General features: G+C 36.5%; 1 protein-coding gene across 5 annotated transcripts in view; it reads left to right on the top strand.

Moving 5' to 3' along the window:
* The window catches only part of CCSER1 (coiled-coil serine rich protein 1), a 713,303-nt gene that overhangs the window by 422,968 nt on the left and 270,580 nt on the right, over positions 1–19,755 (top strand). For 4 of the 5 annotated variants that reach the window (XM_055702311.1, XM_055702315.1, XM_055702326.1 and 1 more), the window contains exon 9: positions 10,943–11,020. In XM_055702311.1, coding sequence (XP_055558286.1) covers positions 10,943–11,020 — 78 coding nt within the window. Of the gene's footprint in view, positions 1–10,942; positions 11,021–18,653; positions 18,973–19,755 lie in introns of those variants that run through there. The other variant, XM_055702319.1, reaches the window with a different exon arrangement.

Below are 19,755 nucleotides of genomic sequence, written 5' to 3'. Positions count from 1 at the left end.
AGAAGTGTTTTTCTCTTTAAATTGGATTATATCAAGAACAGGAAGGTATAATGGTGCGTGGCTTCCATCAGTGGAAGGCACCACCTGTCACCCGCTATTGGAAGGATGATCTTTTTCACCTATGTAAATGTGCATATATATATATAATTAGCAAAAGTTTATAATGTGTTTAGTCTTCTACTGTCCTGTCCGCTGTGTACCATGTAGGGTAAGCATGCATCAAGAATTGTATTTTTTCATGCCATGATAAGTAAAGTTTCTAGGAATCAACTCCAGCTGGCTCTTAGGACATGAACCGTAGAGGACTCCATTTCACAAAAAGCATCCTTGTCTCTGATGACAGCCCAATATGTTAAACGTGCCAGCTGTGTGGACAACAAGTTAATGGAAGAGGTCTTCTTATCTTCTCTTCTGAGAACTTTGTAATGCAGGAGTGTGTATTGACAACTGGTGTTGACTGTGTCCTCCACGTTTACTTGTCAGACAACCCAGACTGCTGGACTTTCATATAAATTTTGAGCTGTGCAAGCTGCTTTGCTGAACACAGCAGGGTCCTGGAGGTGGGGAAGGTGTGAGAAAGTAAGACTGGTGCTTTGCAGTGTGGTGGAGGCTATACTGCCCTGCTGTTAGTGTGACTGGGGAGTCCTTTATTCTTGATGATTTTGTGGAGTCCCAGCTACAGAACCCAATCTAGCGGCAGCCTTGCCTTGGCTGCGGTGTAGCCACCTGGAGTTTAGCCAGACAGAGAAACCGAAGCATCCTACATGAGGCAGTGGTTGGAAGGTGAAACAGCATCACCCTACCCTCTGAAGGATTGCTGACCATGACTCAAAAGTCTAGATACACATTTAGGATATAATATAAAACAAATGTATAAAGTATGTGAGTGTGATGGACAAGACAGGTGCTCCCCTTGCTGTCAGGGGAAAAAAAGGGTAAAGAGGGTAACGAAGGTGCTATGTGTTTGTATTTTCATGTGTCAGGATGTTCTAAGGCCATAAAAGTTTCAGTTCAGAGATAACTTTTGCACTGAAATGACTTTCATCATTGTCCTCCTCGTGATACCTTTACTTCTTCACTTTTGCTTGTGTGCAAATTCTGGTAGGAAAGCAGATGCTGTCTCTTTTAAGTGATGCTAGAAAAGTCAGTGTATACAGAATAAACTGAGCATCTGTTCCTGAAAATGTTGAACACTGCATCACATTTCAAGAAGCTTGCCACTCTTTTGACATAGAGTGGTGCTTGTGAATAACAAGTCAGTTTTGTCTGCAGCATTTCTTGAACATATAGCTTGGATAACCTGAAAGTTTAAGACGACCTACTTTAGAAATTCTGCGGAACTCGTGAAAAATGCAGCTATTTTTTCCATAAAAGACAAGATACATCTTCCATTTCTGATAATATCTATACATTGAGATTGCATTTGTTCAAATAATTCTATTTTATTTTCCGCTTTTTGTATTTCATGTTTATGCAATTTGGAAATAGAGGTGTGATGGCCTACTGTAAATTTATCATTGAAATCAGAGGACAGAGGCTTTTTGTTGCCATGAGTGGAATAGCATGACATAAAAGCTTAATGTGTGAAAACTGACAAATCTTCTGTTTTTATAAAATGCGCAACAATCTAAACCATTTTGTCCATGTACATCTGGCTATGAGAGTTCAGTGGTGTTCTGAGCTGTTGTCTGTTGAGTCAGTTTGGGTTTCAAGAAAATGTATAGGAAACTGGGAAACAAATTAGTTGATGTCCTGACAAAAAAAAAAATACAAAAAAACAAAAAAACAAACCAAAACCAAAAACCAAACCAAACAACCAAAAAAGCCCCCCAAAACCAAACCAAATCAAAACAAACAACAAAAAAAATGTGGGTGCTGTTTATGTTATGGTAATTCCTTGAACCACGGATATCTTGTTACGGTGGACACTGCAGGAAGTTTCTGGAGAAAATGGAAATCTGAACTAAGTCGCAGTAGTATGGTGTAGAAACACAGGTTCTTACCCCATCCCAAGATCTCACAAGTGAATTCTAAATTGCTTTGGCCACCAGCTTTTGGATGCACCTTTAGAGGGTCTTGTACAGTCTCTTTCCACTTCTGTGTTAATAAAATACCTGTTTCTTTAGCATGTTTTCTAACTTTGATTCAGTTTGAAATTTTGAAAATCGATTGAGAGCTGCCATGCAGCTCCCAACTGAATGCAAAGAGTTGTAGATTAAAAGAAGTTGTTTGGGATCTTTTTTTTTTATATTGTACATATGTTTGTTGTATTTTAAAAATGCTAACCAGTTCTTAGTCCATAGATGATGTTGTGTGGTTGCTAAATAGTTATAACTCAAGATCAAAACATCCAATGAGCTATTTGATGATGGTTTTAGTAGTAGTGGTGGTGGTGGTTGTGATGGTAGTAGTAGTAGTAGTAGTTTTGGCAGAGACTTTTTTTAACATGACTTTGTTGTGCATGGGTAAAATCACCCATGGACTGTAACGTTGACTTAGTACTTTTCACTGTATTTCACTAATTTTGGTTACTGAAATATAGCCTTTTCCCCTGTCATCCACACCCCACCACCCAATTACATAAACTATACACTTATCTGCCACATTAGTCTTTGTTTATGGTAAGATTTTTATTTTTTTTCTGTGTCTTCAAGTATTCCTGATTTAAACTTTGGATTCTGGATCTTCCAAGTATAGTCAGGTTTGGATTTGCATGTAAAAATACGTAGACAAGGCTTGTTTTTCAAAGTTGGTAATGCTGTGTAGACTATTTTTATAATACCCAGTTTGAGAATACACACTGTTGTTAGATCACATGACACTTATTGCTGAAATATATTCACAGAGATTACTATTTTCTTTGAGCTTATATTAATTAGCTGGAGAGTTCTCCCCAGCATGTGCCATTTGGTGGCTTTTGCTCATTTTTATATTTTCCTTTGCTTCTAGTGTTATAAGCTTAACTGAAGAAGGAGGAAAAGTTAGGTAGCTTTTCCTTATTAAGAAGCAAGGAATAACTGGATGAAAAGTAGAGGCAACCGGTTTCTTATCTGTTGAAACAGTGTGAGATGGGTGCTTGGAAGGCTGATATTGCAATATTTCAGGACAGAGTGGATTTGGTTTAGGCTTTATAGAATATGAAATAACTGGGACAGTGCAAGGGTTTATCCAGCCCTTCAGCTGTCTGTGTCCAGTGGTGGCCACAAGCAGCTGCTTACAGAAAAGCTGATACATGAAAGCACATGCTATTTTCCTCAGAGCTCTCCCAGTCCATCACTTTGCAGCTCGGGACACTCCTGAACTGCTTGTTACCTGTTTATTTGTTAACTCCCAAAGGATCTCTGCTGCTTGCTTGTCCAGTCCAATTTTACAGTGTAGTTTTATACCTCCATCTTCTGCTGCAGCCATTCATTGCATCTTTTAATATGCCTAGTTTGACAATGCTTTTGTTTCTAAGCTGTCTTTATTGGTTTACACTAACAGATCAGAGGGAATCCCTGGTCTTTGACCAACATACAGGATTCAGCTGTTGTCTTCTGCATCTTTACAAGATACTGTAGTGTGTAGCATGTGTTGACAGATGACACATCTTCCTAGGCAACGCTGGATTATCTAAAAGCAGTGCTTACAAGCAAATCCCTTTTTGATAGTAGGCACACATTATGAGCTGAGACAGCAGTGAGGCAGCATTAAAGAACACTTGTACAATTTTTAGCAAAACAATTTTATCAATAATAGTGTAGAAACACTGATTATGAGCCAATAAAGAGGGTTTATTTAGTAGATTGGATTTATATTACGGTATAAACTGACTATTGATGTTTGTCAAGTGCCATAGGTTCACCTTTATCTCTTTTTCACTTGTTTTCTGAGGCAAAATTAGAATTTATTCCTCTTTTTGGCTGAAAAAACTCTGTAAGATAGTATCAGGGTGTCTCTTTAGACTTGTATAATGTAATTCTTATGCTTTTATGACTAAATCATAGTTTGAGTTGCAATTTCTCATCTTCAAACAGTTTGGTGTGACAGCTGCTTATGGTCATGTTTATAAGTCGTCTTTTTGGTTCCATTATTGCAGTAATCTGGGGACCATAGCGATGTGGTTTGCTTATGATACATGTTAGTGGGAAATAATGGTGAGAAACTGTATTTTTAAAAGGGCAGATTTTTTTCCCAGTACTCTTTCCTGAAGATCCTGTAATGCTTCTCGAAATAGTAAGAGAAAATTTATTTCCCATTCTTTGTGCTATAGCCTCTTTGTGCATATGCATCATAACCAAAACTAGAATGTAATGGTTACTTTCCTTGTACAGGATAAGAGTTGTTAATATCTTTTGCAGGTGCTTTGAAAAGTATAGCTTTTATACATCGATGAAAATGTTTTGCTATGTTATTTCATTACTTTCATCAACTGAAATCAAAACATCAGTGCTGTAAATGATTGACTAAGTTCCAGAATCAAATGATTTGTTGTAGAATTTGTAGCAGTCACATGGCCTTCATGAAGTTAAACTCCCATAGTTGGGAAAGTTTCTGAATTAATTAAAGAAATATTTGAAAGAAGAGGAGATTGATATGCTTCTGACCCATCTTGTGCTGGAATGCTACTGTGTCTTAGTCTGTCAAGTATTATCAAAAACATGAAGGCTGGTTTGGATTGCTTTAGTATGGTAAAAGTGGAAGCAGATTTTGTTGTCTGGTCAAAACTATTCTGCTTTGACAAAGCAGTACAAAGCTGCTGAATGTTACTTGTGAGCCTTGGTTAGGTGTGCAAAAGTATTTGGAATGTCACAATAATGCATATAAAAATGTTTTGGTTCTGTCTGACTGAATTAAATATAATGTACTTCATATTTAATTTTCAGTATCTCAATTGAGGTGAGTGAGTAAGAGTGGAGGGCATGAGTGATGAACCTGGATTCACAGTAAAAAGGTATCTGCTTTAATAACTTTCCAGTGTCAATTATGGGCAAAACCCATGCTATGACTTCTCCTGAGATCAGATTCACAAAGGATAGAATTGCCTTTTGGTCCTTGCTTAAGCATTACTTGCCTGGGAAAAAGTCTTTGCAGTGCATCTGAGAGCCTGGTGCAGCGACGGAAGCTTTTTCAACAAGCGATGTCACTAAATCCTATTCTGTGTACGTCTCTTCAGCTTTTAATGAAGTTCTCTGTTTCTCTGTAATTCTCCATGCCCCACTTTCCCATACAGTGCCTAAACATCCTTCTGGGCTTCAAAGTGTTACCTGGGCTGAAGACACCGCCCGGTGTGGTTGGGGCTGAGCTGAAGGCACTGCACAGCTGGCTGCCAGCTGCACAGCTGGCTGACTTTGAGCTTGAAGCTCTTGCTGAAGCCCCTTGCCAGCTTAGGCCCTTTTCATGAAACTTACAGAAACTTTACTTTTCTAACTCCGGTGCTTGGACTAGTTAGTATTGACCACTGTAATAAAAAATTACTGAGGAACAGATGGACAGGCAGTGTGATCACTTCCAGTGTGTGCATATAAATATGCACAGTTAATGGACTGCATGTGAGCGCAGGACAAAACCAAGTCACATAGTTGTCCTATTTCTGGCCGTGCTAAACGCAAACTGATGGTTCTATCCCAAATACATGTCAGAATGTACAAATAATTTATTGACTAATTGGCATAATGTCACAGGGAAACAACTCGAAGAATGGCAGGGGTGTGTTGTTTTCAGTATTGCTAAGTATATTTACAGTGATTCAGGGATCATACATTGTAAATATCAGTGAATAAAATTGCAACCTTATTTATCACAGAGATTGGTACATGTTTTTATTGATTTTCATGGTGGCAGCAATTTTTATGATTATTTCTCTCTATTCATTTGACCAAGAAGTGATCAAAATCTGCCCCATGCAGTTGTTGCTGGGACAACTTGAAAATGACCCTTTCATTGTGTTTGTACTATGCACTTTAATGCCACGATTGTGAATCTCATTCCATAGAACAGCAATCTGTAAAATCATTGTAAACACTTAGCTGTGTGAGGTTTAATTAATGCTAGAAGCCTTCAATAAACATCAGTTGCAATTTGGAATGTGCTGAGTTAATGATTCCTGCACTCTGCCTAATGCACGTGCTGTTAAATCTATGTGCAAAGTGGCTGGCACTGACATTAATCACATCCCACGAACATCCCTGCGTGTACAGAGGGAAGGGAAACTGCAAACCAACGTAAACAGTCGATAGGCAATGCACTTAAACATCTCCACGTAGAGGCCTTAAGGACAGAGTGCACAAAGTTAGCATTTCACATGGTAGGGAAGAAAAACATAACGAAAAGTTGGTGAGTGCCTTTGATAATTTGGAAAGTTAATAAAATAACTTCTACAAGTAAAATTTTCTTTAAAATGTGTTGCAGAATCATCCGGTAGTTATTGCTACAGGATTTTCATAATGCTGTTATTTTGTATTGTATTTGATTAACCAGAGAGTTTTTCCTTCAGTGAATACAGATAGTCACTAAAAACCCATGGAAGAAGTTATGGAAAAAAACCCTCAACCCTTCCAAAACAAACTGTAAAATTTTGTTCATGTACCCATGCAGAACCTGCCAGCATTTAAAATTGTGTACACCATGAAAATGATAAATGTAATTGCTCTAAAAAGGGATAAAGGAAGATGAAACCCCAAGGTTATAAACTGTGTGCTTTCTTTTTTGACCAAACTTGATAGATTTGTGTTTATTTTCAGGTTAGTTTTGGGTGTCAGCACAACTCTACCAGCTGACTCATCAGCGTACCAACTAGAGGCGATGTTGTGGCAATGTATTGTAGTGAAAGTAGGAGTGCAGGACTAATTATCTAATCCATTTTGTCCCAGTCTAGCTTCTTGGAAGGGTTAATTCCCACTACTTTATGAGAACGGTACTGTGCTACTCCCACAAGACAAATACTTGAAATAAATATGTTTATATCCTTCTTTAATATTTAGGATAGTGATTTTATAACTTGCAGTTGTTTCTAAAAATATGATCACTGGTTTGCTTGGCCTATAAGTGATTTAATTAGAGACTTTACTTGCCTCATCTCCATTTTCAGTTAGTAAACTTAGGAAAAGATCAACTTAAATAAGGTAAAACTTGGTTATTCTCGATGATCAAGTATTTTACAGCTGATGGGTTAACAGTTGCTGGGTAAAATAACAGTTACCAGTTTCACGTCTTCAGGGGGGGCTGTTTAGTACTGTTCAGTTAATTAAGTGAGAGCTGTAATTGGAGAGAATTTCACTGTCATGCATGTGATGTCCATTTAGAAAGAAAGTGCTGAAATATTGTGAATCGAAGGTGTACAAATTGGACCTTTGAACCCAAATTCATAGTCCTGCTTTGCAGTAATCCCGCACATAATTTTACTGAATGCTGTTCCGTGTTGGGACTCTCAGAAAGTAACTGAGCCCAGAAATTCCTATCCAAAGTCAATGTCTTCAAGTTTAATGGTGTGAAGAAAACTGCTTTTCTGCATAGGGCATAAGACTTGGACTGTGGATCAGTGCAGCATTCCATAATGCTGTAGGTGGCTTCACACATGACATTGAAAAATAAATCACCTGTTGACTATTTTTCTTCAAATATTTGTAGGAAGATCAAGTCAGTAGTACTCTTTTTTTTTTTTTTTTTTTCTTGTGTTTTGATGTTGCAAAGCTTAGCATCCCTGTATCACGATTTCTGAATTATCAAACTGGGATAATAATGTTGTCTTCTAGACTTGTTTGTTGAGTGTCTTCTATTTTGGGACAGGACTGTGTTTATCTAGGTTGTCCTAGCAGTGGTGTAGCAGTGATAATCTAAAGACATACGGATTGAGAAAGAGCTAATTCTTGTTTAGATGAGCTATCGTAAGACTTGGGGTATCTTCTTGGACATCTGGGTGCAACCAGAACACAAATCAAGACTAACAACAGTGCGCATTAGAAGTTCAAAACTGTACTTGTAGAGATAATTTCTGCATGAATGACTATGCTTGATGTGTCACCCTTTTGAATGTTTTTATGACTGCACTACTGCTTGTTTTCTCTTTCAATAACTTTCTCAGCTTTTGGGTTTTGTTGTTGTTGGGGAGGTTAAGATTGGCATCACTTGTTATGACCATATTATTCATAGAGTGTGACCATATAAAATTTTTATTGTATTGCACTATTCAAAGCATGCATGGCCACGTCTGGCCCATATATGAATGTGTGATTTGTAATTTTTTTATTTTAGAGATGTGATGAGTAGAAAATGTTCCTCTATACTTCCAGTGATGTATGTACATAAACTTATTTCTTAAGGTAGCATTGATTTATTATGGGAAATATAATCTGTAAGGAAATGACTACGTGCCATACAGCTTTACTGAATGACTGATTGATAATAATAAACAATACCAGGTATTGCATTAAAATATAAATTATAAATTGTAATACCACCTGGAAATGGAGTCTTTTACCTTCTGTTGATGCAGTAGATAAAGCAGGAAATAAATAATCAAAATACATTTTATTTTCAAAAAAAATCCTCTGATTAGAGAAATGCAGTGCTATTTTAATATAGCATAGACGGGTATCTGCCATTGTTTAATGCTGTATCTTAAAGCATCTTTGAAATATGCTTTTGAAAAATAAAGTTAAAAGCTCAGGTATGTTTGCAAAATCCTTATAATGAAATTATGTGGTGATCTCATGACCTTGTAAACATTTATTTTTAATTTTGCAATACATACACAAGTGGTAATGGTGATATTTAACGTACAGCATGGTCCAGTCAGGTAAATGGGAGTCAGAAGATACACTTTTCAAGGCTCTTTTCCTGTCTCTGGCATTCATCAGCTCAATGGACTGGGAGATTCACTTTTTGATGTGTTTTCTGTTTCTGATTAGATAGCCTGTGCTCTCAAAGCTTGGAGCCTTCTTTTTTTGGTAAGGTTGTACAAGCACTAAGCGCAGCTGAAGGGTTTTTCTCTTGTAGAGCTTGGGAATGAAATGTTTAAGAAATTTCTTGGGATTATAAAGATTTCAAATTATTATTTTTTTTAATAATAGTAATAACCCTTTCTGGCTTGGATCTAATAAACCTCTGCATTATTGTGAGTAAGGCTACCTGGTATGACTATAGTGAGGCTCATAATTAAGATTTGAAATCTTCCTAAATATTTTGTATCTTCACAGAGCTGTGATTGCACTTTTAGAAGGGTTTTTTTTTTCATTAAACATATTCAGACTTGACAGTAACTAATTATTAAAGTATTACAAGCTGCTTAGAGACAGGCTTGTCTTAACCTTTCTTGATTCACACCTGAATGAATGCTGGTTTTGATGTCTTCTGGGTTTTTTTTCCCCCAGTAACTTAAAAATATGTATTTGTGAATCCACAGAGAAAGTATGCAAATGTTAAAGTTGATCAGATAAGCAGTTTAATATTGGTCTTGGTCCAATCGTAATGTTACTTGAACATTCAGCCTCTGAATATCTGGGTTTGTAACTACAACGTTCATGGAGCTTCTGAGCAGTAAAATGTTATTGCCTACATAAGAAAGTAGATATATAACAATGTCTGTTTTCTAAACACCTAAAAATGCTGTGGGCAGTGGACTAGTAAATTCAAACCTTAAGAAGATGAAGCTTTTCTGTCAGAAATGAGATTGCCTTTGCTATGAATTGCGTTTTAACTTAGCAGTTACATTAAGAAGTTTGGGCACAAGTTGTCTCATACTAGTGAAGTGATTGGTTTGATTTCCGCTTCACCCCCATTATTTGACAACTTGAAATACTGGAGGTAGGGTCATTAGGGGTTGTCTTCTTGCAGCTGTTTACATGGTTTTGACCAAAATTCACTTAGCATAGTGATGTGCATCTTGCCTTGAAATGAGTAACATGAGGTACTTAAAACATCTAGAAGAGATACTTCTAAAGGAAAACACAACTTAGGCAATACCTTAAAATAATAATATTTCTATGTCTTTATCTCAGTAAAAATGAAATTCGTTCAATTTACACAAATTCTGTTTTGCTGTAATACCTGTCTCTATCAGTAAAACAGACTTTTGTACTTGAGGAATTTTAGTTAGTGTATTGTACAGATATAGCTGAAGAATAATACTGAACAGTAGATAGGAAAACATCAGAGCAGTGAAGGACCTTGTGCTCTCTATTCATGGAACCTTCCCCTCCTGTGTGCCTTTTCCTGCCTTACCCCATGTATTTACAGTTTTTTCATCATATGCTTTTTCCTGGAAAATAGTGTAGTACATGTAAGGGCTTGATCAGGATCAGCATTTCTACTTAGTGATAAGTTTCAAATGAAGTATCAAAATACTTTTTTTGGGTGAAACATAATTGTCTTAAAGTGCCCAGATTTCTTTGCTCAAGCCTTTCTCCAACGTTCCATGCCATACTTCCACAAATCATTGAAGTATAGAGGGGCAAGGGTGGGAGAAGCAGAAATTAGTACAATACCCAAGAAATGTTAAGGCTTTGCTAACGTGTTTGCATCAGGCAAGGGGAAGTTGTCTCAGCGTTGCGATCTGCAGTGAAGTCTGCATGTTCCTTAATGTTTCTTAAAAAAACCCACCAGTTTCTTTGCTGTTGGAGTGGTGCTGATGTTTGCAAGAATCACCACAGCTACCTTGTGCTCTGTACCATTATCTGCTCTGGAAGATGGTTGCTTTGCGTCATGCTTCAGTGACATCCTTCTAGTGCGCCCAGCTCTACTGCACAGTTGAACTATCTGAGCCTACTATCTGTTTAAGAGAAAGATAAGTTGATAAAAGGGACTATCATTAAGGAAATCAACCTCCCAGTGAGAATAGTCCCAGAATACGTCTATTCTGAACAACTGTCCATGCAGGAGTTTTGAACTTACCTGGATATTTGTAGCTGCAGAGCCCAGTGACTAAAACCATGACTCACCTAGGATGTGTTATTTTGTTTTACAGGAAAAGGCTCAGTGCTTTCAGAAGGCTCTTGCTTCCCAAGCAGATAAATCCACGCAGACAGAACTCATAGGCCATGATGTAAGTAGCTGTGTAGAACAGTATTTTTTATCATCTTTGTGGGTGTTCAGACTTCTGTCAGCCTGTTTGCCTTTGCTGCTGTTGTGTCCGTGTGTTGATTTAGTGGGATTTACTGGAACCCCATTCATCTGTTGTTCTTCAATGATTCTAAAATATGCTCTGAAACATGAGAAAACAATTACAACAACCTGCCAGCACACTGATGCCCTATTAATTTTATGCTTTACAAAGAGCTGAGAATTAGCATAAGTGAATGTGGAAGATATGTATTAGTGGACTGTAATTCTTTTTCAGTATTCGTTTACACACTTATTGAGAATTTAATGAGGTTGTTATGTTTATAATCACCATATGCTGCCCCAGCAATATTTGTGTTTTAATAGATAATGGAATAAATACATTTTTGCCAAGTGATGTTCAAATTCTGTTTCCTGAAGAGCATCTGTCAGAATTTCTGCTAGAAGGTGAATAGGTAGTGTGTACCCTCATACAAGAGCACAGGCAAGGAAGATTCCTTAACTGTAGAGATACGATTTTTTCCCTGTTTTGTTTTTTTTTTTTTAAGTATTCTGTCTGTGGGACATTGGTTGAGTATGTGTAAGAGATTCACTTGTTTATATGAGCCTTCTGGAATAACTTTGATTAAGAATACCACAATGTGGAATATTTAGTACAGTTCTATTCTGTGATTTGAGTAAAATCTTACAATACTTCTTACCAAAAAGGGCTGTTCTGCAAAATAAGGCTGTAGTTCATTGGTGTATATTGACATGCTGCTTCAAATTTATAAAAAGAACACTGGAATTAAAGCCAGTTTTGAAACCTTTCTTTGAGTATGTTTTGTATCAGTGTAACATTAAAGGTTTGTCTTCTGAGTCTCTGGATAGTCATCTGAAGATAGAAATATAAAAAATTTACATTTTAATCTGGAAAGTTCTTGAAGCAAGCTACACTTTGGTATTTTTTCAGGCTGTCTTTTAAGCTGGTTCAAGCCAGGAGTACTAACTGTTTTTGTTTGAAGTAAAACACTTTGGACAAACATGTAGTCATTATTATTTTTTATAAGTATTGCTCAACACTCGTGGGTTGTTTTTTGTTTGTTTGTTTTCTTTTTCTTTGAGTATTTTTTTATTTAGAGAAAATAAGTCCATACTTTTCTCAGTGTTCCTGTCACTAATTTTTTGTTCATGGGTTGCCACATATGAACACTTACGTTCTACTGTGTCCGTGAAATAATGTCTGCTGAAATTTACTGAAACTATGAGGTGTATATATTAATAGTGAAAACCCCATAATATTCAAAAATACTTGAAAACATTTTTATGTGTTGCAATGCTATCTCCCTTTATCTGAGACTAATTATTCTTAACAGTTACTTCATTACAACTTAGATGTTAAGTAAGTCTTCCACTAAAAATGAGAATAATCAATTTGTAGGGGTGTGCAGTTTTTGTTTTGTTTTGTTTTTTAGAAAACAGATATGATTTTTGCATTTGGTTGTTCTCTCCAAAATCAAATTATCTCATGCTGCAGAGATCTATGCTGTTAACAGATTTATTTTTATTTTTTTTTCCTTTTTCCAGTCTGTGTTCCCTTGGAGTTGAGGTGGAGGGGGGAGGTCTTCTGTCAGTAAAGTAGATGGTTGCTGATTCTGCAATAAAATTAGAACCCCCTCCCCCAAACAGATACGGTTTTCTTGCTGAGATCTGAGTATTAAAGGTTATAGTAACAATATTTCTTAAAAATCTTTTTCTTTAGCAGCATTCTCTTCAACATTAGTGGAACACATTTTTCAACCTTTCTTAGTAAAATGCCTCTACCATATCATGGTTGCGATCATGTATTTTCTTATGTAGGGTGATGCAATGCAAGAACAAAAAGATACGTGGAATGTTTTCATACGGAACAACACATCCACCTGTATTTATCTTGTATGGAGTACTTGTGAAAATGCATTGCAAGGAATTAATTACAGAGAAAGTTGAACTGACCTAGAGGAATGAGACGTGATTACTATGATCATCATGAAAGGAGTTCAGTGAAGAAGAATGTGCAAATAAATAGTGTTAACACTTTTCGTAATATTGTTAAAAAAACGTTGGTCACTTATTAGATTGTGCAGCTTTTCTTCAAAGGATAGCTATTACAGGTAATGTTAGGTTCAACTGTGTTTCTGTCGAAACCAAGTGGCAATTACATTTCTATATTTTGCTTTTATATGAGATTTTAAAGAGCAAGATGTGACAATGGCAAGTAGCATCTGTACATAATTTTATTCAGGATGCATATAAGTGTGTATAACTGCAAGAATATTGTGCTAATGTGAAAATAGATTAACTAGAAATATACAAAACAGATCAGGGAAATGCAAAATATGGTTTTTACCCCATTAGTCACACATTCTGAGAATACCATAAATTGAATACTTACCTAGTTTAACAGGTAGACAGAAAATTTAAGTTAATTCAATCATCACTACAGATTTGCTTCTGTAATTCCAAAAAAACCCCAGAAAGTCACCTGTTTTATTTCTCTTTAATACCACTTTAGAAGCTAACAGTAATCAGATAAAAATGTTATCAGGAGTTTGTATAGAATTATTTTATCAATGTTGTACAAATGTTGTTAAGCACTTCAGAGTGTAGAATTTCAGAAATCCTTAATTTACTACTTCTGCAAATAGTTGTGTTTGTATTTTTTATATTCCTTCATGTTCTTTTGTTTCTCTCTGTATAAACTTATTATTGTTACCTATTTTGTAGTGCAAAAAAACCCTGAGACAGGTTACCCCCCAAAGAAAGCAATGTTCTGTTTTGTTTGGCTTCTGGAAAATGTCTCCAGTAGTTCAGAGACTATTCCTTAGCTTTGGAGTTCATTTAGATGTGTTGTTAAAACTAAATGGGAGTTCTGTCTTCGACTTGGACAAGGAATGAATCCTTTCATCCATAGAGTGTACAGTAATGAAAATAAGGCTGGAGGCTAGTTTATATTTAGGAAGGAATGGGTGAAGGAAGAAATGCAAAGTTTCAAAGGGAAGAAATGTTCTTGTCTCTGTGGAGCCGCTCTGAAAAGGTTTAAACAGTGTTGACTGAGTATCGTGGGTAAGTATTTGAGAAGTTGCCAGAATGGAAATTAATATGTTGTATTTTATTTTAGTGGATGTAACATAATTAGAGTCAGATTCTGCTATCAAGGTGATCAGCAAAGTTTGAATCATGCAATCTCCTGCAATACCTGTAAATTGTAGGATAAAACTTCTGATACATATCTCTGTTTTCTCCCATGAATCACACTGAGATTTTTCAACGGAAACTGCTGTAGAGTACTGTGTTAGCAAGCAAATTGAAGCTAAAGTCTGTAGCAGTAAAGATAACGTTTCTCCATGAAGAACTGTTTGAACTGGAAAGCATGCTGTTTAATCTCCTTTCCCTATTTAAAATGATCTAATATCAAAATTAATTATGGAATTAAAACATAAAGTTTAAAAGAAGTTTTGATAAGGAGGAATAAAGTCTTCCAGGATGAGAAATGCTACAATTTCCTTAAGTGATTAACAGGACCACTTTGCTACTTGACTAAATTGAAAGTAAAATGTCAAGCCAGCTGCTGTGTGTGTTCAAGGGACACATTAGAATGTAATCTGGGTTTCTTAGAAAGCTTTTTGCTTTCTGCTACAGAATGTCGAGAGATTTCCACCTTACGATAGTCGTAAATTTATTCTGTTTTCCATATGTCTACTGAGAATCATTTAAAAGGTATTGGGAATCTTGCAGAAAGAGCCATGTGCACAGCAGATTGATGTGGGAGACTACTAAATAACAAATGATTAATATGTCTTAAATAATCGATGCCAATTTAACCCCCTTCACCTTCCTTTGTTTGCAAAGCATTATTTTATTGAGAGATCAAAGGATAATTTCTTCCATGTCAATCAGGTTACTAAAACAGACTGGAAGATGAATAGATACAGTCAACTAGTATTGCGACTGTTTACAAGATCATGTTAGGTAATACAGCTCTTGTAACGGCTGCTAGCTAAACAAGTAGCCCAAAATATCGTGCAGCCATCGCACAAACACTGTGCAGTATGTGTCATTGCTAATGAGTTTTCATTAAAATGCTTCTTGAAGACAGAATTAAGCAGTCACAGTACACTTCTCTATTTCTGTCACCAAGAGACGTCAAACTCAGCACCACTTTGTTAATCTTAGAAAACAATCAGTTTTTGGATGAAAAGAATTTGTACTTAAATTTATTCTACACAGAGCAGACGTTCCGAAGAGCTGATATGATTTCTACAATGTTTTTCCTGTGTGTGCCTTGTGCTGATATTAGGGGTTTCACATCTCAGAGCTGCTATTCTGTTAGTTACTTGTCTTTCTTAATGAGAGTAAATCTGATACAAAGAGGTTTTGGACTGGTCCTTAACTCACTCCCCAGTTAATAGAATCCTTTCTGGTTTAGTAGTCCTTACATTTTCTATTATGCTTCTGGAGTCTCAGACAGCAAACTCGTGTGGTATTGCTCCCAGTCTGCTTACTGTTTGATTTGCATAGCTACAAATAAAAACTGCCTCTGCTTGGTGATGGGCAGCACTGTGTATACAACAGTGCTGGGTGATAAAGAACTAGGCACTGACTCCAAACACCTGCACTCCCATGCAGTATTAAAATTAACAGGTATACATACTAATACATTTTTCAGGGGATTTGTTTTGTAGCCTGCTGTACCTTACTTTGGACAGCATGCCTCCATTTCCCTCTCAAAGCCTGAGCACTGCTTTCTGTAGAGCCTCTGTTTTTTACTGAGAGGGGGATGCTCTAACTGTCCCCCTCCACCTCCCTTCTGTGGTCCTCATCCTCCCTGCCAGCCGGAGAGTGGTTTATGGATGCTGTGAACAACCGTAGACTTGTGTCCTCTACTTTAGGAAGGCAGGAGAAGAGAATGTTAAAGTACTTGAACTTCTTGAACTCTTCATTTTAGTCTAGGTATATTTCTGCCCACCATATTGTATAGTTTGTTAGAGTGTGAAGTGAGTTGCATTTTGCCACCTAGACAATACATCCTGCTTCTTCCTTCCCACCCCTCGACTTGAAGACTGATGTCCACCTGCTATTGTATGTTACTACTAGATTATTTTTCTCCATTTATTTCTTATATTCTCTCTGAGTTTGTTTTGTAATTTAAACAGTGAAATAATGCAAACTCATGCATGATATACCTTTCTGTAATGGAAAATTTTTTTTTTTTTTTTTAACAAAGTACCTTTAGAAATCAAATAAACCATTAACTGTTTCAGGCTTTGCTTGTACTTCTGTGTATCTATTAATATCTGGATATCCTGGCATGCTAATTCCTTTCCCACCGCTTCCTCTTGCAATCATTTTCTCCTCTTCTCATGTCCAGTTTCCATTTTTTAGTATACAAATTTAAAATACCGTTTCAAAATCTACCTGTGCTTTAGGCTGCCTGACTTGTGCAAATTCTGTCAGACTTTTCATCCATGCATAGTGAAATATTATGCTGAAACTGTTTTGGTTTTAATGATTGCCTCCCACCAACCCTTACAAAACATACTGCCTCACCACCAAACCCCTAGGTACTTGCTGTTTGTATTCCATTACACCACAAAGTCATGAGCATGAATGAATTGCTACAACTAGTGCTGCTCACTGCAGGTCTGAGCAGTTCAGGTTACTGGTGCTGAACTTGCCAGAGGGTGCTTACTTGTGCTGAGAGTTAGGTATCTGTGGTGCTATACAAAAAGTGAGCAGCTTTTCACATAAATGAACTTCAAAAGTAACTGGGTTCTAGGACAGAAATAGAGACTTGCCATATAGAAAAGACAGGCTTCCACTAATCACTTTAATTCGTTGGCTGATTATCTGCAGGTATTATGCATTTAGTTTTGCCATCTCTAGGAATAAAGAACAGTAAAATTCACATTCTGTAGTGGTGCTCAATTAGTATGAATGATCTTCAGTTTTGATTTGTGGAATGCAAGCTGGCTTCTGACTGCTTGTATAAATAAACTGTGTGCTCTTTAAATATTTGTAGTAGTATGTGGCTTGATGATATAACAGCTGATTTTCTTCATAGACCAGAACTTAATATAACACTCTAGTCTGTCTCTTTAAAAATACTGTTTTCCTGTAATATAATCTGCAGTAACAGTGCAGTGTTCTTTTTGCCTATGTTTTCCTTCTTTCAACTTACTCTACATTTCTCTGTCATAAACTACTGTCTTTGTATCTGCAGGTACGCTTGCTGTTGCTATCTTGCTTTTAAAGTGCAATAAAATATGAGGTACACAGAAATAGTGACCAAACTTACTGTCACTGACTTGCTTAGATGTCTTGGGGTGGGGGAAAGAAGGGGAAGAAGGAGTGTGTTTAGTTACTACTACTTATTTATCCTGTAACTTATTTTTTTGAAGATGGTGCTTTTCCTACTTCTTCTGCTTTGGTTTGATCATCATCTCCTTAGAGTTCTCCAGAAGTTTACTTTTTCACTTAAGCATATCCACCTAGACATTTTGTCTCATTTCTTATTTTTACTTTCATTTCTGAGTAGTAGTGCACTTCTAGTGCAGTATGACTTACCAAAATGTTATTGCAGTAATATATTTTCAGAATGTTATAGTTACATTGTTTCTGTCATAAAGAAGTTACCAGACAGTTCATGACATCTCTAACTATTAATTAAATGAGCAGTTATCCCTAGAATTAATAGCATATTTTTACTACATCCACTCTGACCTTTTATGCTAAGGACAGAAAGAAGTAGGGCACGGAGAAATGAGACCTTTCAATAGTTTTTACTTTATGGAAATTGAAAAGCCATTGTTGTCTGGCTAGATTATACCTTGCTGACTCTGCTCATGCATTATGCTGAACACTAGCAGTGTCCAATTTGTAAGGCCAGAGAATGATTTTGGAATATCATAGCAGCACTGAAATCTTGATTTAAAAAAAAAAAAAATAAACTAAGAATTTAGTAAATAAATAACAAGCAGAAATTCTCAAACATAGCAACATTTTGCTGTAGGCGTTGAGTATATTTTCTTAAAGATGATAAAACCATGGATTCACCTTGAAGAAAAGATCAACAAGCAAAATTCAGAAATGAGGCACGGATAACCACTGTATTATAAAGCAATATGTATGGGTTTTGTCATATTAATGTGTTTAGAATTAGTGCTTTTTAATGCAGAATGACCTACTTAAACAGTTTTATCATAATGTGGAAATGTTCTCGTGTTGTGTGCATGCTGCATGTAGATTGCCTGTATTAACATAAATTAGCTCACTCTGGTGACCTTTTTCCTATACAAACATGGCATCTGTTGTACATAACTATTTTCTAACCAGACCCATGTCATGCACAGGCTGGCAAGTCATATGTCTGGGTTTGTAGGCATTGTCACTTAATTTCTTATGGTGATCATTAGTGTGAAAGAAGCTTTAGTATTACATGCTGCCTGCATGTCTGCGTTCAGCAGAAATGATAATTTTTCATTTAACTTTGTGTTGCCATCAAACCATGCATCAAAGATTTCGTTTCATTTCTTTTTTCTTTTTTTTCTTTTTTTTTGTTTTTTTCTTTTTTTTGTTTTTTTTGTTTGTTTTTTAAGGCCCTGTGGAATTCTCCATGTTCTGAAGGCTTAGTTTACAAACCTATCAGCATCTCATTGGTTCCATCATTATTAGATTAAAAAACAACATCTGGACACTGCACTTACGGATTTAATTAAATACTGCTGTATATTAAATGAGCTGCAAGTTACCATTACTGGCAAAATTATACTACTTAACATAATATTTGTATTATCAATAGTCAAACATCACTTTTTTGGGGGGCAGTAATATCTTCATTATTAAATATATCAAAGAATAAATTATTAGTGAAGTATCATAAAGTTACTATCTGAAATAAAACTTAAATTATTCTTACTATTTTGTGCACTTAATTATCCATTGCTGATTCACTACAACTAAGAAAATCCTTCAATGATGCTTGTCTCTGAAAAAATACATCGTCAAGATCTGGAAACCTAAGGAAACTAATAGTTTTTAAAACCTGTATTTTTCGGTTTCCAATAATAATACTTTGGCACTGATGGTGTGTATGGGGTCAGCACCTTTCAATATGTGGTCTATTTGATGAATGTTCATACTGATGTATGTAATTCTTATGTGCGGTTCAAGAGATGTTTCTGCAGGGGTTTTGGTAAGCTTTAGCAAGGTCAGAATTTACCCAGCTTTATCCCAGGAGATAGGACAGCTGATCCTAACACAGAACACTCTGATTTTTTAATCCATTAGAATCATACCTTTACTGTTTATCTTATTTTCTGAGTACATCAGCTTCTGAAAGATATTGCTGAGACAGCACCCAATGTGGGCAAATGTCTTGGTTTAACCCTGGCTGGCAACTAAGCCCCAGGCAGCCGCTTGCTCACTCCCCCCCTGGGTAGGTTGGGGGAGAGGACTGGAGGAGTAAAATGAATGTAAAACTCGTGGGTTGAGATAAAGACAGTTTAACAGGTAAAGCACAAGTTGTGCATGCAAGCAAAGCAAAAATAAGGAATTCATTCACCATTCCCCATCACCGTTCCCCACCAGCAGGCAGGTGTTGAGCCATCCCCAGGAAGGGAGGGCTCTGTCATGAGTCGTGGTTAGTTGGGAAGACAAACACTGTAACTCCAAATGTGTGTGTCCCCTCCTTCCTTTTCC

This window comes from Falco cherrug, chromosome 1 (genome assembly GCF_023634085.1).
Source record: "Falco cherrug isolate bFalChe1 chromosome 1, bFalChe1.pri, whole genome shotgun sequence".
NCBI lineage: Eukaryota > Metazoa > Chordata > Aves > Falconiformes > Falconidae > Falco > Falco cherrug.
Note: the sequence above shows the minus strand (reverse complement) of the source record. Positions and strands in the feature narration are given on the sequence as shown.